Source organism: Anopheles maculipalpis, chromosome 2RL (assembly GCF_943734695.1).
Source record: "Anopheles maculipalpis chromosome 2RL, idAnoMacuDA_375_x, whole genome shotgun sequence".
NCBI lineage: Eukaryota > Metazoa > Arthropoda > Insecta > Diptera > Culicidae > Anopheles > Anopheles maculipalpis.
The window spans coordinates 23804313-23828200 of NC_064871.1; the positions used below are offsets into that span (position 1 = coordinate 23804313).

General features: G+C 44.7%; 6 protein-coding genes across 7 annotated transcripts in view; 2 read left to right on the forward strand and 4 right to left on the reverse strand.

Annotated features, from left to right (window-relative positions):
- LOC126558142 (uncharacterized) overlaps positions 1-23888 on the reverse strand; it is a 459948-nt gene that overhangs the window by 423852 nt on the left and 12208 nt on the right. The window lies entirely within an intron of this gene.
- LOC126556783 (protein dispatched) overlaps positions 1-23888 on the forward strand; it is a 383943-nt gene that overhangs the window by 264245 nt on the left and 95810 nt on the right. The gene's annotated exons all lie outside the window — the stretch shown is intronic.
- LOC126557230 (band 4.1-like protein 5) overlaps positions 1-23888 on the reverse strand; it is a 252065-nt gene that overhangs the window by 146619 nt on the left and 81558 nt on the right. The window lies entirely within an intron of this gene.
- Positions 1-23888, reverse strand: part of LOC126565588 (transmembrane protease serine 9-like) — a 307009-nt gene that overhangs the window by 126985 nt on the left and 156136 nt on the right. The window lies entirely within an intron of this gene.
- Positions 1-23888, reverse strand: part of LOC126559071 (RNA-binding protein pno1) — a 454598-nt gene that overhangs the window by 115153 nt on the left and 315557 nt on the right. The gene's annotated exons all lie outside the window — the stretch shown is intronic.
- LOC126558996 (uncharacterized) lies at positions 17162-18900 on the forward strand. Its single transcript, XM_050215088.1, has 3 exons — positions 17162-17299; positions 18145-18403; positions 18581-18900. Exons 1-3 carry the CDS (start codon positions 17162-17164, stop codon positions 18898-18900), a joined length of 717 nt encoding a protein of 238 aa, XP_050071045.1.

The window sequence follows — 23888 nt, forward strand, 5'->3', positions numbered from 1 at the left end:
AAAGAGGCTTTCATCAGGTGGGCCGACACCGATCGGCGAGCCGGTCTGGCTGGCCAATCAATGAAACTAAACGCTCCCTTCGTGCATGTACGATCGAAGCGGAAGCTTGTTTGCCCCGGTACATGCACGCTACGGAGGCCTGTGTGTCTGTGTGTTTTGTTTTCTTCTCTTCGTGCCATTGTATGTGGTATGTTGTCCAGCCGGGCTGGGGGATGCTTTCGGCCACGACGAGATGGTAAACGACCAACCAACAAAGACAACAACAACAACAACAAAACTAAGTAATACAAGGTACCAGCTCACTGCAGCTCGAAAATACCACGCATATGCAGGAGAGTGGGTTGAGTGAAAAGAAAAAGCGAAAGTGGAGCCGGTTTCCTGCAGTTTGTGGATGTGGACAACTGTTGTGAGCCTTCCGAAGGCCAACGGCAGCCCATCGCGGTTTACTGTACCGATCCTGGGCTAGGAAAAAAAACACGTACACATAGAAGCTATATGTAGAAGGAGAGGAAAAACATCAGAAATAAAAAAAATAGAAACAATACATGTTTGTTAGCACAAAAAATATGTAATCCATAAACCATTTATGTGATGGAACCGTAAAAGTAGATCGGTCAGGAAAAAATGTTTTCTAAAGGGATAAAATCCTTTCGATTCCTCTTGTCCATTTGGATTCCTCTTCAAAATGTGACGTTATCCCTTGATTTAAAACAGCTATATTTGAAGTTGCGCTTGAATATTTCTTGAGACTATCATAATGATCTTTTAGTTTAGAAATCGCATCCAAAAAACCAGACAACTCCCCAAAAGCTTTCGAGAACTGTGAGCCTTTATTATGCCGATTATTCAGCGCGAGGGCATCAGCAACCTGTGCATCCTATATAGCATCCTATATAGTTAACTATTCAAAATTTCCATACAAAGCTGACCACATCCGAGGAGTAGATCATATCCGACCATATCCGAGGAGTAAATATTCAAACCGAATCTCTGTTCTAGTTGGCAAAAGAGCAATAAAAGATTGATGTGCTCTCTGCAATGAAATTCTTTTCGCTAACGCTAACGAAACTCTATGTGGCAGCTATTATTTAGTCAATACAGACATTCAACTTATCAAATTACCTTAGTATTGCCTAAGTGACACTACTTTTTTATAATAATTCTTCCATAAAAGATTTTTCAATAAACTTAATAGCACTGAACAGTATTGTACTGTGCATCAACATTGAAAAAAAGCTATAAAGAGCCACCAAAGATCGTAAACTTAAGCTGTCGATAAGGCTAATTTTCAAAACATTCGTAGCATTGTTAGATAACTTAACTAGTAATTCTATAAATAGGACGGCGGAACCAAAGGACATCCCATCATCTGCGTTTTCCACCTGCTTCGAGGAGGGGGAGAAGAAAAGGAAGAGGTGCATTGCATCGGAAGGAGATTACTTCGAAGGCGATGTGTTTCATTTGGACTCATAAAAAAACCATTTAAGAAAATACGCTAAGTCACTTTATTTTTCGGGCACATTAGTATCTAAAGTTTCTAATAGATCAAAATATATTTCAAAGAAACCGATTCAATAAATTTATATCCAGACTTTCTGGTTGCATATAGAACCATTTTGTATGATTACTTCAAATCGAAGGAAAATTCTTTTTTATGCAATACTTTTTTATGAACGCAGAAACAATTTAGCTCTCTGCTGAGCCGTAAAATTTGAAATTACATAAAAAAATTATAAAATTATGCCTTTTTTATTTCTGTAGTTTATTCTAATCCTTTAGAATTCTTTCTCATCAATATTGTACTCAATTCATAATGCATGATGAACGTAGCAATAAATAAGGAGCGGAAGCAGTGAATACAACCTATTTATGCATTTTTAATAAACCTTTTCCCTATCAAACCATTTTCCCACACGATCAAAGCTTTCAGCGCACCGTCCAACAAAACGTCTCGATCAACAATCATTTTCTTCACCGGAGGACTTGTGCTGCTCCGTTTATTGAAGCTATGAAAAACCGGCGCTTGCGATGCAGTAATTTCTTACGACAATGTCTCGTGCAATCGAACCCGTCATGCGATGGGCATCATACTCCGCGGCCATCAACGCGCCGATTCCTCGACGCAGCGAGACTTCCTTTTCGAGCGCAAGCTAAACACTGTCCGTCTGTGGACGCAATTGGATAATCACCGGTCTAGCGGACAACTGGTCGATGGATGGTATGGTGTTGGTCGACCGTTCCGGCAGTCAGACAGCCAGACGGTCCCACTTTCGAGACGATCCGCGCGACACACGGTCACACGACGTTCGTTGACACTGTATGCGGGATATTGCCGTAGTTCAAGCCGGCCCTAAGATCACGGCTCTCGTGTCACATCCCGAACGCGTTGCGTCCCCGGGACACAACCGGACATTGTTGGCGACCACACGTGTTTATCTCTTTCACTTTCTCGAACAAGCAAGAAAGTTTTCCAATCGCTCAACTTTTACCAATCCCACCGCGGGGAGGGGTGTCCGGGGTTTGATACTATCCGTGGCGTGGAGACCTTTCGTTCACTGGTGTGGCGTGGCTGATTTGGCGTCATCGTTGGCTGCGTGCAGCGTCCGGCTCCCGGTATCTCGGTCCGTACCTCGGCCCACCACCGTTGTGGAGTGTTTGTTGCTATCAAATTTCTTTGATCATTGAGAAATTTGTACAATTTTCTCGGCCCACAGTTCATTGATCGCTGACCTGGAACGGCACGATAAAGAAAAGAAGACCGAAACGTAAAACAAGACCAACAAACAAACAAAAAAAAAAGGCCAGGAAAACTAGTTTCCGTCAAATCGGCGACACCGGGCCATCTCGAAAGCAAGCCATTTGGATTTGGAAATCGGTGGATGAATATGCAAATTTCCACTCCTCTTCAGCCCTTCCCTCCTCACCAACGCTGCTTATCTGTCTCACCCTCCGCACCGCTTTTTTTGGGATGGAAGTGATCGGCTACCATCGGAAACCGATCAGTAATGAGATCCACTCGGAAACGGGTCAAGCGAAAGTCCCACTTTTTCGGCTTGGTACACTAGCAACCGGACATCAGGAAGAAGGCGCACCGAGCGAAGCAAAATCACACAGTGGCACCGTACGGATCCTCAGCGTTGCGCAACGAACCACGATCACTCGCCGTTCATTCCACTGGACTGATTTTGCATTTTCGGCACTAAGGCTTTTATTGTTTCGCATGTTTTCTTCGTTCTTTCTTGCCTCCCGGACACTTCACAGCCATCATCATCAGCTGACCCTTAGCTGGTTGGCCGATTCCGTTCCGTTTCGTTTATAACGACCGACCAGCTTCCGGGCACTTCCGGTGCTCGGCGATATGCTATCTGACCGCCGATCTTTCGCCGATCCGAGACCTGCTGTGCGAATCATGTGCAGCTAACGGAACGGGCTCCATACCTTGTCGAGCGGATCGTACCATACCGGTTTGGCTTAATGCGTTGGCACCATTGCGTTGGTGAAAATGAACCGTATTCACAGTACTTCGACACTTTAACTTCATCACATTAAATCATCTACCATTTGGAGTGTGTTTGCAGAGCGGAAGCTAATTTACACGTAAGGGTAAGTTAGCAAAACCGTTTAGAAAGTGATTTACTATGATCAATTTGTACACGTTTTGTTTAATGATCGTATTTGTTACATTTTATGATAATACTTCGTACTATCTTTAACAATTTTGTGGTTAAAAGGTGTTCACGCACAACGGTGAGACAAAAACTTGACGAAAAGCCATTCGACAAGTGAGTAGTGAGTTTACTACAGTGAGTAGTATATGAGTGCTGGAGTGACACTCAGAAAATAATAAAGCTCTCTTCACTTTTGTACTCCTGACAGACTTGTAATAATTTTCTCCGTGCAAAACATGTCCGAAAGATCCACGATTGAACAAAAACTCTATGGCCAACGCATAAAAATATACTTGTAATATTTATCTACTGGGCCAAGAGTTCGTGAACTACAGTATAACTATTTCAACCTCTTTTATTATACTTTGATACGAAACCGAACGAAATAATTTCAATGGAATTTTATTTATTAATAAAAACTATGAAGATTTATCCGTGAAAAATAATATCTTTTACAAATCAATTTATTACGTTTCTCAGTTAACATGGCGACGACTTCAAATTACGATTTCCAACAGTTTTAATTACTTCTATTTAAAAGGTGCGTCAACTCAAATGAACATCCTTTCGATCGCTACAATTCGATAAACAGAACCCGAAAGCGCCAGATTTGTTGCCACCGTGACGCATCTAGTTCCATTACAAATTAACTGTATTTTCACCCCAAGCAGCGGAGTCAGTGCGCCCACACGTTCGCTCGTTTGAGTTAGAGTTTGCGTTTTGCTGCTGACCTCTAACCGCAAAGCGGCGGTTCGAGGAACCGCGCTCCACAAATAGCCGGAGAAATGTGGTTAACGAGGGAAAATTAATTTTGATTCGTGGCGAACGCCGTCCAGTGATCCGGTAGTTTCTGGCTACCGTCGACCGTTGAGCGATGGCTTCTTTGCGGCCGAATTGCCAAATTGGACCAGAGGACCAAAAATCCAAACCTCACAATGCTACCAATCAATGATTGGAAAATTAATGGTGGCTCGTTGCTGAAATGGTACGTTTTGTAGTGTTCGAGGGAGGTTCTTTGCCTCCTTCCTTACTCTTTTCCTTCCCACCTTCCCCGGTACGCATTGAGGGGGAAATTAAGCCACAAAAACAACCAACACACACAGCCAACCAGACACTCGCAGAAAACGCACGAACATTCCGCTAATGGAGTCTTTATGCGAAGCGATCAGTACGTTGGAGCGTCCGCCAGAAGAAGCAAAGAGATCCAGCAATTCCATGCCTTTTTAGTGCTTATTTGTTTTACGGAAGCATTCCATCACACTACTGTGAACTGTGTGGAGGAAGCAACAGCGAAAAGGGGGAAAGCAACACAAAAACAAACAACTCATTCCAGATGAAAAATGGGCCCACCACTCTAAGTACTACTGTGGCCATTGATCATACAGGAAAAACTCCGATCGTTCCGTTTTTCCGACCTCAGCATTTTGTTTTTGTGCGTGTGCACCGACTAATTACTGACCAGTCGAACTTGGCCAAACCAGCACAATCTCGAGACTTGGTTGCCTTATCGCCACCCCTTATCGTGTTATCCGGTTCCTTTTTGTGTACCAATTTCTGCATTTATCAAACGTCAGCTCAACACTCCGATTGGATTCTGTGCGATTTCTCCCGGATTTGAATACCCAGGGTTACCGAATGAAGCGATAAATCTTGTCCACCCGAAAAAGAAGAGAAAAAATTTGTAAAACAACATCTAAAAGAGGCAAATCAAAACGTTTTTCCCTCCCCAAAAACCCACTAGGAATCTTATTCATGCTTTCCTGGCGCAGCGGGTCGTGTTCACTCCACCGAACGGGACGACTCGCGACCGATGGAACGAAGCTGCATAAATTGCCTGACCGATGGTTATCGGGGACTATGGACAAATTTTCAAAGCGGAAGGAGGCATCCACGCCATGCCGCCCGACCTAATGCAAAGAATATACCTTAATTGACGGCAATAAATAAGCGCACGCTCAGCTATCGGAATCCCCGAAAGCTCAATGCGAGGCAACGGCGACGACGATTTCGAACCTCCGGATGCTGCGAACCGACTTTGCCAGTTACCACCGTTTGGTCAACCAACGGTTCAACCTAATTCTCGCTTTCCGGCAGTAATCGGTCTCGGGAAGCCTTTTGTTTTCGGGCAGGGAAGAAGCCAGTACCATAAATAATGCAAATCCCTAATCAACAGCCAGCAATATTTTGGGTACCAGCAAGTGGCACGGAAGTAGTAGCTGCAGAGGGCAGTACCGTTGCTCCTGGAACCGGTCTGGCTCGCATTGTTCCGTGCGCCCCTATGGAAAAGCTTCCACCCCAATGTTGGGCCGGCAAAAACCCTAACCAACTAACGGTATATGCGTGAGGATCTCGTCGCCTCCAAATCCTGCTGCTGGATGACCGTCAACGCAACCCAGCGATGGTGATGCGCCGCGCGAAACTTTCCAACACCACACCCTTAGGAAATGCCGAACCCATTACGAAAGACTTGTAGTGAAATCGGTGCAAGCAGGATGTAGGATACGTACCTACGCCGTCGCATGCCTGCAGGCTGCGCAATCATCATCAAGCTTCAGTCGCAGCTTTGCATCAAAGCCGGTCCGGTAACAATGGGCGATGGCAGTGCGGACGGTTGAAACAAACGGTGGAAAGCGTAGCGCAGATGTATCAGCTGGTAAAGTTCTTCTTGAATACGGTTTAATCGAGCTGCGGCTATGAAAAATTGTCAATAAAGTTGAGTTACTTTTATTTAGTTTGGTCCGAGAACCTTCGTAATGATATTGAGGCCAAAGCAAATAATCAGACCAGGCCCTGATAAAAAAATTTCTGATAAAAATCTTCCTACAAAAATCGGTTGTCTATTGAACAATTCATTAGAAACAATAAATTTAATTTACCTATCAGATTAAATCTATTAATTTTAACATTGTAAGGAAATTACGTGTTCTTACAACAAAGCTCGAAGCATGCAGAAAAACCGAAATCTATCGAATCCTAAATATTGCTGTTCTCTCATTCATTTACCCATTCAATCATCACATCAATGATCACCGTCGATTAATCCTGCAAAACACACCCAACAGTACAGAAATCAGCAACACAAAAAAAATCCATCCAAAAGTACCGGATGATCGCCTGCGGCCATTCGCGTGGACTCAATCGCGTTCATGCACATGCTGCTCACGCGCCACCCGTGTCCGTTGAGAGCGAAAGCTGCTATCGCCCAAAATTCCAGCCTGTGTGTACCAGCGTGTGTTTGTATGCGTACCACCTGAATTCTAGCCTCAATCCTCGCACACGGCGATGAGCGAACGATCGTTCCTTGACGGTGGCCCACAATCTGCCAACGGAATGCACCGGCACTTTGTCACCATATGCAAATTTTGGCACGCAGCTCAGCGCCCACATTCACCTGTTTGGCAAAAGACCGCAGCAAGCAAGAAAGAAAGGAACCGTGGGACTGCACACAAAACCCTCACCGGGACACCAGCATGTTGGGTGGTTTATTTGTGGAAATAAAATGGCAGAGAGAAAAGAAAGCAAATCGTACATCAGTCTAGAGAGCCTGGTAAAGCAATGGTCAGCGTGTGAGTGAGTGTAAGTGTTGCTAAAAGACTGCTGCTATAATTCGCATGCCGATTTGGGAAGCATTTTACCCCTCCTGCGGTCGTATGACATGTCGCATTCGCGGAACCGGGAGACAGCACCGTCCATTGCACACTCACTGTCAAAACGGTTGCCCTGGCAATGGCAATGAACGGAGTCCATTTCGAAAACTCGTCCAAACGGACGGACCACATGTGCGAAGTCGAGCAGTAGTAAATCGTACTCACACCGTATCGCTTTCACTTTCAGGCCACCTTGCCGCGGTTTCTGGTTCGCTTCGGTGAGGATCTCCCGTGTTGGGTAGTATGTCTGCTCTGCCAGCTAGAAGAGCTTTATATTCTTCGCTTCGTATAGCAAGTTGACATTCAATTACGCTTTGCATACATTCCAGCGAAAACGATCCATCCTTCACAACTTTGTTGCTTCTCTGTTCGCCCGGTAGACCTCTAGGATGATGTTCTACATTGACCACCCAACGCAATGTGAGTGTCTGTATGACTCACAGGTGCGTGTCAAATTCCTGCTGTTTTCTCTTCTCGTATGCATTTTTGCTGCGAAAAAAAAAGGCAAGACGCAATCCACACCCTCTCCGAACGATGAGCCGACAAACGCGTGACAACTCTTGGGCGGACTCGGACTCGGCGGTGGTGCTGTCACCGAACTTTCGCTGAATTCAGCTCACAAGCACACGCATACACACACCTTCTCCACATCAGTCGCCTTCACTCATCATCAATCTACCAAATAAATGCGAAACAAACAGGATTCCTCGCGCATTCACACACTCACGCACAGCCCTGGACAGGCGAAGCTGGCTGAGAAAGTGGCACCATTTTTTTGTAACTTCTTTTCCTACTTCGTCTGAAATTGTCGGCTGCTGCTGGCAGCGATGATGATGATGGTTCGATTGTTGATGTTTTCAGCTTGATATCGTCCCTCTTTGTTTACAACCACTTACGCATCCTACTCCAGGGCTATAGATTTTGGATGGCTCGGCGAAATAAAACCTTTCTGGCTGTCTAGTTTGCGAATTCGTCCAATACGCAGTCATGTCCTTTCGATACTGCTTTCGATCATGACACAGCGCAATCGTAATCCTCGAATTTCAACCATTTCCCGGCAACGAATAGGATTAAAAGTTATATATTTTCATAAGCTGTTCCACGTGAAAAGCCATAGTCCATACTGCGTCTAATCTTCCGTAGATAGCTCTAGGTTCCACAGCTTCCCCATAGCTTGAATTACGCATAATGACGTCAATCAATTTCCTCACAATAAAGCCATCATCTGGAAGAGCGCTACACTAGGAGGGAAAAAAGAGACGAGAAAAATGTTAAACTTTGGGCCTGTTGCCTTTTTTTTCTATCACCTACACCACTTTTCACCTCACACGGCCCATCCGTAGACTTATCACGCGCTAATCCCTCCATTGAACTCTGGTTTGCCCGAGCGTCCATTCAGTTTGAACCACCACCACCGGGACCATGTCGTGTCCCCGTTGCTAACCGTACTTACAGCAACACATAAACGCACACACGAAGGAGTAATCATCCGGCCAAAGGAGGGTGGCCCTGGCACAACCCACATCCGAGGGTAACACGGCCGCGCCAACAATTTTCGTTCCATCGCAACTCAATGGCAAAACCGGGGCCGGTGCTTGGAAAATTGATTCGCTCCAGTTCAATGGCGTACGATTCGCAAGTCTTCAATCCTTCGACCATGCGTTCCTATGCGTGTGTGTGTGTGTTTGTGCGTGTGCAAGCAGTGGCAATTTTTGAGAAAGTGCGACGCCCGTGTACCAACGGGCAAACACGGACGGTGGCAATCGGATGTACTTTTAATATTCCTGCGTCCGCATTTTCTCCACCGCGCTGGAAATGGGAGTCCATTTCCATTTCGACCGGTATCGGTCGATCGCCTACCGATCTCGGCCCACGGTGCGCTGCTTATTTCCCAAATGAGAAGAAGCAGCAAGCATACAAAAACTATACACAACGCACATGCTCGACACACAGCGTGCGACGACCCACCCCGTTGTGCCAATGACCAGGCCGGTTGGGCCAGAGTGTCGACCCCAGGTGATACTGCGGGTAACTCGGCGATCATCACCCCACGTTGTCGCGCACCCAAACCCACCGTCTTCCTCGTGTATGGGGCTATCGGTACACAATTATTTTCCAATTTTCCACCCAAGCCCGAGATCGTTTCCACCCCATGGGACAGTCACCTTTTTACGCGGGAAAATTGATTCACACTAAACGGTTTCCCAACCGTTCCCAATATGGGCACTTCAGCCTTCCAGCGGCCAGACCAACTCTCGGAACCTAAACTGTGGCCCTGAACGTGGCCGTTACGCCGATCTTCAATGCTCCATAATAACCTATGCACGGTGAAGACTCATAGTGAAGCTTTTTTGCTTCACTTTCACGCGATTCGCCCAACCCAGCGCGTCCAAGGAAAAATGGGGGCTCGTTTAGCTTTACCTTACATTGCCCATATTTACCTCCATCATTTCACTAATCGTTTTTTGCCAATCGGTCAAAGCTCTTTCAGCAGCGGCATTTGCTCTATTTGTGGACACTTCAACCGTACGAGTAAGAAAGAATTATGGCACTACATTCACAGCAGAAAGAGGAACACACACACACACAAGCAGTGTCAAGACAGTTTGCTTGCTTTCAACGGAATAAACTAATTCACGCTACGTTAATTAACATACTTCTGCTCCCCGCAAACACACAATCAGCAAATGCTCCATCGGAGCTCTAATCTTCTCATTGGCGTCAGGCTGTCAGCGAACAACGTTTTCTTTGTTTTTTGGCCCAGCTGATGCCAACTAGAATCGAGTCTCTTTAAAAACCATTCAAACACAAATTAACGCCCGATGAGCATCGCCATAATCACCAGCAACAGCTTAACGGTAGATGAAAGCTTCTTTGTTAATGTCTCACTTTGATTTTGTTTCTTTCCCAGTTACCTTGATGGAAAAGGGGAACCCTACCGTTTCGTGCGAATCGTACGAATCCTTCCATATCCCATTAATGTCACGAACCACAAATACACAATGCCCAAAAAAACGTGTAAAAGGATCCAAATCCCACAATTTCATAAACCATTCGATTGTATCTACTTCAAGATGGGTTTGGTGCGATGGACCCCGATAAAAAGGTCCCAACCAGTTACGGAGGTGTCTCTTTTCTGGTGTGATGGTGTGCTCTAAGAGGTACGAGTTTTATATACAGACGACACAAATGCGTACCACTTCTATGGTAACTACAATAAATCCTTAGCTAATCCCTTGACTATAGGGACCAGTAAAGCTGACAAGAGCTTTGAAAGAAAATTAGATCAGATTACCCCAGTTCACCGAGAGTTCTTTTAAAAAGCTTAGTACGTGTTTTGTGTGGAAATAGCGCGCTCTATTGCAATGTTACCATTTTTTCATAAAAATTAGCTGCTCTTATCATCACTGACAAAAATACATTGTGTTTTAAATCCAGCTTACGTGTGCAGTAAAACGTTGCTTTTTATTTTTTATTTTTTTGCTTTGCTGGTTTCGAATTTTAGAAGAGAACGAGCAAAAACCCGCTCGTATATAATAAGAGAAGAATATTCCTGTGACAAAATCCTAGATTCACATATAATTAAAATACATCAACTGGTGCAAAATCACAGCAACAACTACAAACATTTAATTTATTCAATACATTTATGAATTTTTGACAATAGCTAATTTTTAAGCGATCATACTTAAAATAAATAAATAAATAAAAATAAAAGCAAACAAAACAACATTTACAAATTCTCATATTCTCCGACGTATTCCTTTCATCCAAATTGGCTAAACTCACCAAGCTTTGAGATCAGCATACTGCTTGTGATTTAAAGGAAAACTTTTTCCACGTTTATGCCAACATTATAAACTGTTCTGCTCCCAAACACTTCGAATAACTGCACATCGTTACATTAAGGCCGGAAATGTGAATCCAGATTTATCATACAAATTGCATCAAAAATCCCTCCGGTCCACTGCAACGACTCATACTACCCGCGCTACGTTTTGCTTTGAAACATCAGGCTGTTGGTGTTGCCTGCAATGGGAAAAACTTTTTATCTAGCTTTCTACGAATCGTAACGAGCGGCGCTAGTGGAAAACTTTTGCAATAAAATTAGAGACAGTCAAATTTGCTCACTAATAAAATGTAATAACGTGCCAAGCAACCGCAAACGTGTGTGTGTGTGTGCGTGTTCCGTGCATGCATCATTCTGAAAACTGCTCACATTCGTATCGGTTCGGAATGGATTCCCTCATTTCTAGTAACCCCTGCTTCACAGTCACAAATCGGCCACAGAAAAAGTCCCGCTAAATTGCTACCCGTAGTCGGCTGTTGGAGCAACTGTTGGCAGCGGGTGAGGGTTGAATATGGATCGGATTTCCTGTGCCTCGCGTGCCCTGATGGCCGAAATATGTTTGTACACGTGAGTAGGATTGTGTGTTGCCATGATGTGTATGTATGTAAGTGTGTGAGAATCTCGGAGGTGTGGATCTGTAATCTGGGGCCATCCCGGAATTCTCTGTTCCCTCGGGATGAATAACGTTTTCTTTTTCATCCTATTCCTCTCGGTATAGTCGCTTCGCCTCCGCAGTCATTTTGCGTCCCATCCGCTGAAGGCCACCAAATCGGAAGGGTTACCACACCACACATACAGCACACATTCACCAATGAGGATGGCCTATAATTCTTGCCTTCACTAATTTGACCTAGTAATAAGGTTTCCCGAACAAACCTGCCCCACCCGATTGGTCTTGGCGGAGGTGAGAAGAGCGGAGACCGAGGAATATTTATTTGACACTAACTTCCCTTTTTCCCAATTCTCTATTCGCTGGGGCTGTAAGATTAAAGTGAGCCACATTAAGCCACGGTAGCAAACGGCTTATGTCCGAGAGGCTGAGCCCAAGAACTTCGCTTCTGGACTTCATCAATGGTTTGATTTTCGCGCTTTTCAATTTGGTGTGTTCCGTTTGATGCGTGGAGACTGTGCCATCGAGTTTGGGGTAGAGCAGTGGGGGAGGGTTATTTTTGACTCCTCCAAAGTTGGCGTCCAGCCTCCCCGCTGCGTACAATAGCTGGAAGTTCACTGGGTCGCGGCTGACGACGAAAGCCCACAAGGGTACGGGTTTTTGCTTCCGTCGGGAATCGGGAAGAATGGTGTCTAAAAAAAAAATCTTTACACAAAAGCAGCCACCAGCAACAGCTCACTATCTGCCAAAAAAAGATAACCACCATGACAGGCCCGATCGTTGACGATGAAAAGGCCAAAGCCAAGCCGATGGACGATGATCGTGCAATAAATGGTCCCGCGTATGGGCGATGCGAAGCGGCGCAGCGCGAAGGTCACAATTAGTGTTTCGTCGCGGCCAACCACCACCCAGCACGGCATCCCAATAACGGCGCTGCGGGCACCACAGTCCAGGCACTGCGGGACCCATTGTATCGAATCGGCGGATCAATAAAAAGGCTCCAATCACCGAAAAATCTTGTACGCCGCATTTCCTTCACCCGGCGCTGACCGATTATTTCGTTTTGTTCGTTGTGTTGTTCTTCCTGCCATTTCCTTCTTTCGCGCCACCTACCTTCCCACCGACTATCCGACGGCTGAATGGCCCTCCCCCAAAAGGCTTGCTGCGCGGTGTCCACCAAGGCGCTGTCCAACCTCTGCGATCTCTGCGATCCCGGGGATAGCAAGCATTTAGACACTATCTGTTCCCTGAGAAAGAGACTGCTGGGTGGTTTGGCTATAAGGGAGCCTTTTCTTTTTCCTTCTGTTTTTCCCCCTTTTTGTACCAATTGAAATAGGAGAATGCGTCCGATTTAGAGTTTCGCTGTTGTAGGTTGTGATGTTGTTGTTTTTAGTGATGTTATGTTCCGTAGATATTTTTTTAACATGCGCGGAACTTGACCGTGCACCAGGAATCGAATGTGAAATTGTACTTTCGAAACTACAAAAAGGCACGACACCACACGGTCAAAATTGACCGGGATCTGGGAACTTCCACTCCACGCAGAAATACGCCTGCAATGGAGAGTGGAGCAGAGAGAAAAAAATATATATTCAGAGACGCTCCGAAACAACGAGATGCGATTGATTAGAAAACGGGTCGATCGCTTTCCAAACGAGAGGAACACTATCCCAGATGAATAAGGTTCGATATCGGAATGGAAAAGGTAAAACAAAATAACACGCACTTAACTACACACATACACATGCAATCATGCTATCATGCGAGATATGGACATACTCCTTGGGATCCGCCGGTAAAGGCTAACGAGCAACCGTTCCAAAACATCCCAGATCACGGATCTCAAATGTTGAGGATCATTTTCCCAACAAAAAAAGTTTCACCAAATCGAAACAGTGAACAAGCAAATGACCTGCAGCAAATGACATGAAAACCTGACCTGCGCCGAAAAATGTCAGTTTCTTTTAGCCGGTGCCGTGACTTCCAGCTTGAACGGCACCATGGAACATCTCTTTCGTTTTCATGGATGAAAACGGGGTGAGGTAGTTTATTCTAAATGATCGGTGTTATTGCATCATGGTTTTGGCTTTATTTTTTAAATAATTTATTGTATCCAAAAAGCAAACAACCGCAAAGCAAAAACGGAGATTAACTCTAACACTGGCTGCTCATCAACTCAATCTTCAAAAGCTAGAGAGGCGAATGTAGTCCCAGAGACTCTAAGTCTCTATAAAAAAACGAAAAAAAAAATTCAACAATCTCGTTATTACTGTACCAATATGTAAGCTTAAAGGACAGATAAGATTTAAAAGACCATTAAATGAAATAACTCAAACATATAGTATTTAAATTTTCGTTTAATAAGTTCATTTTTATCATATAACTCATCTTCAAAATCATCTTTAAAGTTAAAAAATGACACTTACTTATTCAAAGGAAAGAAATACGTTTATTTACTTATAATAAATTATAACGGTATGTACCGTATTGTCAAGCCTTCTTTTGATGACTATGTTACATAAACATGATGATTTCCTCCTTATTCTTTGCCTTATTCCGGGCGTTCTCGTTCGCAAAAAAATATATAAAGTTGAAAAAAACATTTTTACCTTAAAACAATGTAGCCTGTAGATCACAAGGATTTATTCAATAATTTTAACACAAACATAAGCAAAACGTTTCATTAGATTTAAGATCAAAATAAACAAATGACTTAAAATAAATAAAATGACTTTGCTTTATTTAGCCAGGTCTATACAATCTGTTTGAATAATCTTTGTAACTAGTACAATAAAAAAGAAAGGTTTATAATAGAATTTAAAAAAACAGAATCTAAATAAATTATTTAGTGAATGAGTAATGAACAGTTTCACTGATTAAAAATTTAATTTCTTCTCGCCCTGCTTCAACGCCTTATATTGTTTGAAAACTAATGTTGTTACAACATTTCACTACTTGAAAACTAATTAAACCACTATTTATCTAAGGATCAATAATCTCAGTACATTATTCAAATGTAACCTTAAACGAATGTAAATTAGCTCTTCTTCGTTGATCTACGTCCTTACTTTCTTTTGTACAAATATTCTACAAGACTAACTTCACATGTATCTCTTGCCCGTTCTCAACCTAAGATAACACCATTTCTCGCCAAAATTTGACGAGCAATTCCTCTACCATACTAATCATCAGAATAGAAGAACAGGAATCGTATTCCATCCACTGAAAGCACACTAATGCATGATCCATTAGGATGCCATTGATAAAACCAAACGGAACAAAATGCAAATATCGCTACCACCCAGCAAATGACCCACAAATTTGTAAAGTGAAAGAAAAATCAACCACACTGAACCCTGATCGACCTCGACCAAACGCAACCCTGATCGACCGATTCGGTTCGGATTTCAACATCCGCCAGGAATCGAGGAATCCGAATCGCACAAGAGAAAGTGCTCCTAATCTGCTCCTTTATTCGTTTGGAGACCGATGCGAGTCGGTGGTACTACTTTAAAATTCTAATTTTGACACACAACTTTCGTTGTCCAGCAGCAGCAGCAGCAGCACATCATGCGATGTGATTCCGACTCCACGCAAGCTAATCGTGTGATGAAGTGTGCGATTTGCATTTTCGGATTGATATTGATCATCGGTGCGATGCGACACAATGTCTCTGGGCAGTTCGTTCGCACGACCCACAAATGATGTTAATACTTCGATCGATTCCTTTTTCTTAAGAATAAAGCTATACCGGGTGGGATCATTCGAACCGAACCGGCAGAAAATATGATCGCGCATGCGTACTAAACATGGGTAAAATAGACTCCGAAACGACCTTTCCGAAGTGTCAGTGCGATAATTTTTTGGTACAAATTTCGAACGGTATCATTCGGCGAGGGAAAGTGTAGAAGCGTTCCATACTACGGGCGACCACTTCGGCCGTGCGCAGGTCCAGTTGCGCATAGTTGCGGTGAAAACCTTCGAATTTGCTCTCCGCAATCACACATGTGCTTCCCTCACATCATCATGGGGTTTGCGGAGAAAAAATATTTGAAAATTATTTAAATTAATCTACCCGATCCCCACCGTTCCAGCGAAATGGTTCCTTCCCCACTTTGACTTCATCATCCCCGATCCCTGCTGGCCGCTGTTGTTCATTCCCAGTCTTCTTTTGCTACTCTTCCCTTGCGAGATACTAGTGCGATCTGGAGTCAATTCCAACGAACGTATGCACCCGCGCACGCTTCTTTCGTTTCCGCAGATGCGTGCGATCGAGGAAAAAAATTAAATATACACACACTTACACGCATTACCACGCGAAAGAAATGGTTAGGAAAGAAGAAAGGTATCGAACTTGGGGAGGGGTGGAAGGATAGTAGAAAAATCAAACCACCAAATGGAAGAAGCTACAAACTATAGGGAAAGAAGAAGAAAAATGCTGAGCAACGAGCAACCGATCAACTCAAAACCGAAAACAAACGAACAACATCAACGCACGGACAAGCGATGAACCTCTTTTTCTCTTTCATCCCTCGGCGATCAGTTTTGGTTCAAACCTCCCCCCAAATGGGGGCACCATACCGGGCTGCAGATTGCGAGAAAAGAGAGCGAGAGAGTGAGAGAGAGAGTGAGAGAGAAAGGCTAAACAGGAGGCTAGGGGGTGACTGTTCGCTGGCAGAAACCCGATCGTGCTTTCTTCTTTCTCCAACCTTTAGCCATGATCGTGATCGTGAACACCACCGGTACCGGGAAGGCCAATCGCCGCATCCGCCTCGAACTAACCCCATCGTCGGGCAGCTTTCCTTCCTCGTCACTCAACCTCCCTTCTCCTTGTGTAGGTGTGTCGATGGGTAAAGTGAAAGAAAACTCAACGGTACAGCTAGCGATGGGGTGCATGTGTCTGGCGCGTGTGTGTGTGTGTGTATGTATGTATGTGAGTATATGCTCGTCTGTCTAGGCCTCCCTCCGCTATCTGGAAGCCCGAGGATGATCGTGATGATGGCGATGATGATGCGATCGGGCATCAGTCTTCCGTCCTGCTCGACTCGCACACACTCCGACTCGTTCGCACCCGATGGTGGACCGCCCGGACCCGAGTGGCCAGTACCGGAGTCCGGCCCCGGTTATCGCTGGCGCTGGCGAAAGAGAATAAAACCCGCGGCAGCATTGTCTTCCAGTCACAGTTCACCGGTTGCTTTCCGACAATTAACAGCCCTAGCTAGGACTCATCCCGGCAGTGCAAGTGCGAGTGTGTTTGTGTGACGCAGGAGCGGAATAAATTGCAAAAAGGACTTGCAGTGTGCAGTGTTTGTGAGAACCGCAGTGTGATCGCAAGACAGAACCAGAACAGAAACAAAAACCGCGAAAGCGTACAAGCGAAAAAGCAATGAAGCAGTTCTATGTGTTGTTTGCCGTCCTGGCCGTGGCCGTTGCCGCCCCATCCTCCGAAGCCGATGGATTACTAACCTCCGCCCTGAAGTTCGTGCGGGACTGTGGCGAAAAGTCGATTGTGCTGTGCGCCAAGGTAAGCCGCCCGACCTAAGATCTCACGATCGACCGTCACTTTTGTTTGGTTTGGTGGCATTATTGCGAAAACGTAACGATCAGTCGATCAGCTGTCAGGAGGTTTCGTCGAACAGAAATTGAAAAAAAGCTTAACAGCTGCATCCTAAAGAAAGTAGTGCATTATGTTTGTGTTACGATGTTTCATGTACCGTTGGTGCAATCGAGAACCTAATGAACCCTAATAAGGAGAGCGACTAAAACAGTAGGCAAAGCAAACTCATCGCGAGAATATGTGAGCTACGGGAAATCAGCCCAACGGAAGAAAAAAACAAACAAACGCAAGCAATCATCGCCAAAACCGGCCATCCGAGAGTTGGGCATGCGACTGTTCACCACTCGTTCGTTGATTTGTGTTACAATAATTATCATCTTCGGTGATACTGCCAGCCACATCGCGTCATGCTTGCAAAATAAGAAGCCAGTTTACGAATAGCAACGCATGCCACTACTTCTGCTGCCGGCCAGCAAGGAAAGCCTGCTATTTGTGGCCCCGGTGTTGATCTTCAAACCCGGTTGGGTATCCATGACTTCTATGGTCAACCCACATTTAGACCTTGAGAAAATCGGTTCCATACCTCAATACGCTGCTACCGCAGACAGAAAGCGTTTGATGGGGAGACAAGGGCAAAACTCTCATCAAGCACTAATGTCGCTTTTTAAAGACTACATCTCACCGATTTGTCGCCGATTGCACACTAACCTATATTTGTTCTCTTTTTCTCTCTCGGTTTATTTTTCTTTCTTTCGGCCCATCTTGAACTTGGCAATCGGAATCATCACATCAATCTCATGATGACGTTGTAGGAGCGTGCACTACGCCTAGCTGACGCCGCCGAGGGAGATTTCGAGATCACCGACGGTATCAAGTTCGTCCAGACCGAAAAGGACGCCCCGAAGGGCCGTTCCCTGAACGACATCTCCCTGCCCGCTGAGCCAGAGGCCCGCGAATCCGAAATCGATGGACTGCTCGTCGAACGTGCCGCCCGCTTCCTTGGCACCCACACCCTCCAGTTCCAGGTACCGAAGGAATCGATCGAGGACATGCAGCGCTCGCTGGATGAAGGTAAGCACTTGTTACTACAACTGCTGCTGCACTTAATATCATCACTTTCGACGTGATCCTCTCCGGAAGATCTCTGATGATGATCCAACACTAGAATGGCTATTAATGGTTTTTTTTCGTTCTGCCTGACGTTTCGTCTACCTTTATTTTTTGTCCCTCCGTTTTCCCTATCCGCAGCTCGTGGCAAGAAGAAGAAGGTCAAGAAGCTGCTCCTCCCTCTGCTCCTCCTCCTCAAGTTGAAGGCCGCTGCTCTGCTCCCGCTCGCCCTCGGTGCCCTGGCCCTGATCGCCTTCAAGGCTCTGATCGTCGGTAAGATCGCCCTCATCCTGTCCGCCATCATCGCACTCAAGAAGCTGTTCGACAAGAAGGGCGAACAGAGCTACGAGGTCGTTGCCCACCCGCACTACTCGCACTCGAGCTCGTACGACGATCATCACGGATACGCCCGCTCGATGGACGCCGCCCAGAACCTGGCCTACGGCGCTCACGCTCAGTAAGCTTGCCATATTGTAGCGAGAAGCCAATAGCGGCCGGGCCGGCTTACCAAGCCAGCCAGTACCGTACCGTTTCAAGAAGTTTACCGTCATAGCACCGGAGAGGACTTGGTGGAGAACAGGGGTTGGCACAATTCACCCCTGCCACCGGGACCTCTCACAAATTGCCCGAGGAATTTTGTCCCTGGGAAAAACAAACCCCGCCCAAAACAAAGCCTTCCCCATGCTATCACCGGGATCCATTCCCGGAAGATAGTATCCGTAAAAACACCCTCACACCTCTAGTGGCAGGAGATAGTTTAACAAGAGTGAGAGAGAAAGATAAAGATAAAGCGAGAGAGACAAATCAGAGGGAAAGGGCACGAGGATCACCGGACCATGGTTGGCGATCGGGACGGCGAGCTTAGATTAATTTAATTTATTTGCAAAACAACCCCACTCGCTCGTTCACCCGCCTCACCCCATTCCGTGTGTCCCTGCATCCAACCCCCCCAGTACAGTAGAGAGAACACATTCCCACAAACACATTCGCACAAACACGACAAAGGCGACAAAGCTAGTACAGATGAATGAAAAACGTATTTAAATTAATTTATTAACCCGAGCCCTTGGATTCAAGCTATCGATTGAGGTTCCTTTTTCGGCGCGGCGTGTAGCAGCGCGAAAGAGTTATTTATTTGCGAGCTTAGCAATCCTTTCTTTTTCATTTTTTTGTTTGTTTGCTCCACTTTTTCACAATGCCCCGACCCCGGCCAATCTCTCTTCCAGTTGTTTTTTCCTTCCGCAACCGACTGAAAACGTTTCCCGCTAGAGGGCGCACGTGTTTCGTGGGAGTTGCGTCGGAAGTAGTCCAATTTACTAATTGGAAGTTATTTTTTTGTGACTGACGTGGGTTGAGTATCTGACCTTAACCGACCTTGGTCGTTCGTTTGATCGGTTGCTTTTCTTTTGCGCTCAATCTTCTCTCAACAAGAGCGCGCCTCACCACTTTCAGGTCACTGCTGTACAACTGCTGTGAACGATCTTTATTTTTCTTGCTCATACCTATTAGCATTTCATCTGTATCTTACTCTACTACGCATCTACAAATCTATGTGTGCTGTTTCGCACCGAAGAAATAGTTCTTCTTGCGTGAGGATGCCTCTCACCGCAATAACCCAAAAAACGGCCACGAGAACAACGCCACCGATCGACAGAATCTCGATCGGTCGGCAACCGGAAAAGTAGGTCAACTGGTTTCCGGGGAAAGGAACGAGCTCCCAATTTCGGCGAATTGGTTTTGTCAAAAACCGGTTCGGCTCGAAACCAAATAGGGAATCGTTGGACAGATAACGGTTTGTTTGCGAATCAGAATCAGTCTTCCCTTTCCCCGGCACAGCTTGAACTGGCCTGCCCACGGTCGTTCAACCAGCCGTCACGCAATACTAAAAAAGACGTTAAGTTTATATTAAACTAGCTCCATTTCACTTTCTACTTGCGCACAGTGTGCGTTCGCTAATACTTTCTCACTAATGGCTACTTCAACGTTCTACCATTCTTAAGGCGTGCAGTACGATCGCTGGTAACCGTCACGATCATTGTTTCGCTTACATCTGTTTTCTGTTCACTCTCTACATTCTGACCCTCTCTCTGTAGATACTCTTTAGTTCTCCTTTTATAAAGCGATCTTAGGGCAGACATAAGGTATAGGACAAAAAGTTCACTAACTCACCCCATGATTCACGCATGAATCTGACAGCAAACGCGCTCTCCCAGCACTGTGTGACTTTTGGGAAAGTGACCAGCCAGGGCACAGGAAGGAAAGAACGGTTTTGTAAGAATGATCTGTTCTGTTATTTATTGTTTAAATTATTGTAACTTTAATGCTTCCTTCCGCTTTCGCTTCACGCCACGGCGTTTGGGCGTTGATGGATGGAAATCAAATCCAAACAAAAATTTGACAGGAATGAAATAAAATGAATCGAAAAAAAAAGAAAGCTGTCCCAGTGGATGATCATTTGGGATGGGCATAGTTTGGTGAGAATATCTGGCTTGAAGATAGAGACACACAGATATTATCCATCATTCACATCCGAACCGAATCCAATAAAATAGAATATTAAATGCCCAACATACACACACATCGAAGATGGAAGGTGGCAGCAAGAGTCGCTGTGCGGCCACGAACGCGTGGTCGTGATTGTTTTTCCTCCGAGAAGTTTCAACGAAAAACCGGCTTTTGGGAAAGTGAGATCTTCTACGGGTTGGTGATGATCGTCGCCGAGCCGTCGTACATCCGTGCGGTCCTTAACCTTTTCTGTACGTTCTCCTTTCGCTCCTTTTCTCGATGTACCAGCTCCAGTGCCTCGCCAGCACTTTACCACGCCTCCACCCACCATTCCAACCCATATACGCCCTCCATTCCGGAAGGGAAAGTGCAATGTATGTCAAGAAGCACGCCGAGAAACGCCGACTCTCGAGCACTTCTGTGCCCCAAAATGCCCACGTATTGCTTGAGATCGAAAGTGTTGTCTGTTGTCGGACAATTCCGCCTTCAGGTCGCACAACACTCCCTTTGCTTTCGAGCCACATAATCGTTCGTCAGTAGCGATCAAAGTTCTCGTAGTTCTCTTTCGAGTCGAGATGAAAAGTAAACACACACTCAAAAAAAAATCCTCTTTCTTGTTGTTTTACACATCATCGCCACCAACTGAATACGCCAAGGGATAGTCAACAAACCCCCGAACAGCAACCTCAGCCTGAATTAGAACGTGCAGGTCATTATTGGAGAAAGTTTTTTTTTCGGACAGCGTCATGTATCGAATAAACGGTTGACTTGATTGCGTTCCAACTTTTGCGTTCCTTCTCGTCCAAAACAACAACAACAGCAACCTTTCGGTTGCTTTCGATAATATTTTTACTTTTAAGTGCTGCCACCAAACCATCATTTTTTATGTTGCTTCTTCTTGTTTATCAGGAAGTTGTTATGGCGAAGAGCCTTCGGTGTTCTTCACCTCGTTCGTTTCCCCAGTTCCCTCATCCAGCCCATCGACGCTTCAGTTGGTTGGAGAAACTTTTCCTGCCCATATCCGAAGTACCTGTTTGATTTTTTATGATGCTGCCTCGTACAACTAAAAACGCACCGGCTTTCGGGCGTTTCACCGTCCGTAAGTTTATGAAGAAGGGTATATTTTATCTACACTCGTACAGGTTTTGCTGTGCTTTTGTTTATTTCAAGTGCAAGAGTATTTTATTTTCCTACCTCCCGAAAAATCCATCCAAACAGCAGCATGCAGATGGAGTTATATACCGATCTTGGGAAAAGTACTCTCTGTTCTGTTCTCATTTTCTTGTGGCCGTTTGTATGCTCTTCAAGTATTAGGCTTTCGATTCGCCCATGCTGGCAAATGTATTGTAAAGTTTGGGAGTGATTATTGGTGTGCTTAGCTTGCCTCCCTAGCGTGAGAAGTGTTGGGGCATCTATTTGATATTGCGATTTAAACATATGCACAACATATTCCCAGTTGCTGATGAAACCGTACCGTAAAACACGTACGAACGAAAACGTTAACCGGTTAAGTTGGGATATAATTGTGCTTGTGCCGGTTTTGTAGTGTACGCCGGGTGCACACACCCAGCCTCAAAACCCACAGTACGCGCTGCACACGGCGCATGGCGCTAAAAGGTTAACAGTTGTTCGTACAGCTTCACATTGTGAGTTTTTCCTTCCTCTGCAATTTTCCCGATCAATCAACTTTGGTGCTTACTTTGTGTTGCAGTTTACCTACTTTTTTTAGCTCTTTCTCTCTCTCTCCCTCTCTCTCTCAAGTGGAAAAGGGTACACAACTCAACATACCCAGGGCAACACATTTTGTGCACAGAGTGCTCTGTTCAATGGAAGTAGTAGCTCAAATGGATTCCCAATTTCGATGAGTTGGAAGTGTTTTAATGCTAATTAGAGACATGGTTTTGAGCACATCAACTGAGTAACGTTTTATTTGGGCAATGTTTTTTCCCCGAATTTTTCCCCTATAATTCCCGTACTGACCTACTGTGCAAGCCAAAAGATCACAAGAAATTTGCTGAAGAAGGAGCAGGTGTTTTGCTAAGAATCTTACGTTTTGATTGAAACGTTTCGGACGTCTTCGTATAGTTTTTTGTCATAAATATTTGTTTGTATTTTTTATTAGTTTTTATGTAGTTTTTACTTTCTTTATTCTTATTTTAATATTTTCACATTATCATTTCTTTTAATTGTATAATTTCAAAGACAACATCGTTTTATTGATTCCCACAAAAATAAATTTCACAATAATATTTAAATTGTTTCTTCAAAACTCGGCACCTCTTTCTTCCCTATTCCCTAGCTCAGCTGTGCCAATTTATAAAAGCTACACATTTTAAACTTCTACAACTAAAATAAAATAAAACACAATTCAAAACAAATTATAAGACATACTTTTCAAATGAATCAAACACGGTGAATCATTGTTCAAAGTTACGTAAGTTTGATTTATTTACAATAAATTTAATTAGGCTTTGCAAGCTCACATTATTGTCCCAAAAATTCACAGTCTTATAAAGCTACTTTTATTCATTTGCTTTTACTTTTATTGTTCGTAGAACCTCGTCCCGCAAGCTAACAAATCCTTCATATCCCTGCCGCTCGTAACACAAAGAGGAACCACTCTTCCCAACAACTCAACTGTAATAATTACCACCTCTGTACGAAAAAACAGCCACCAATCCATCTACGAGGGAAAAGAGAGCACAAAAAACAGAGAGCTCACGCATCTTTCCATCAAAAGATCACTTTCGCAAAAATATAGCCGAGAAAACAAACTAAAAAAAAGGTCACAATAAAAAAAATCGCAACAGTGCGTCGACGAAACGGCCAACTACTAACGACTGGGAGACCCCGGACGGCCAAAACTCGCCAGTTCGTCGCATTGTTGCGTGCGAATACAGATATTCATTTCACCGAAAAATTACACCCAACCACTGTGAGACAC

Excerpts from the sequence above, each read along its gene's own strand:
- LOC126558996 (XM_050215088.1), top strand. The coding sequence starts at position 17,162 with ATGAAGCAGTTCTATGTGTTGTTTGCCGTCCTGGCCGTGGCCGTTGCC. Across the intron at positions 17,300-18,144 it reads CGATTGTGCTGTGCGCCAAG|GAGCGTGCACTACGCCTAGC; the intron begins GTAAGCCGCCCG and ends ATGACGTTGTAG. Across the intron at positions 18,404-18,580 it reads GCAGCGCTCGCTGGATGAAG|CTCGTGGCAAGAAGAAGAAG; the intron begins GTAAGCACTTGT and ends CCCTATCCGCAG.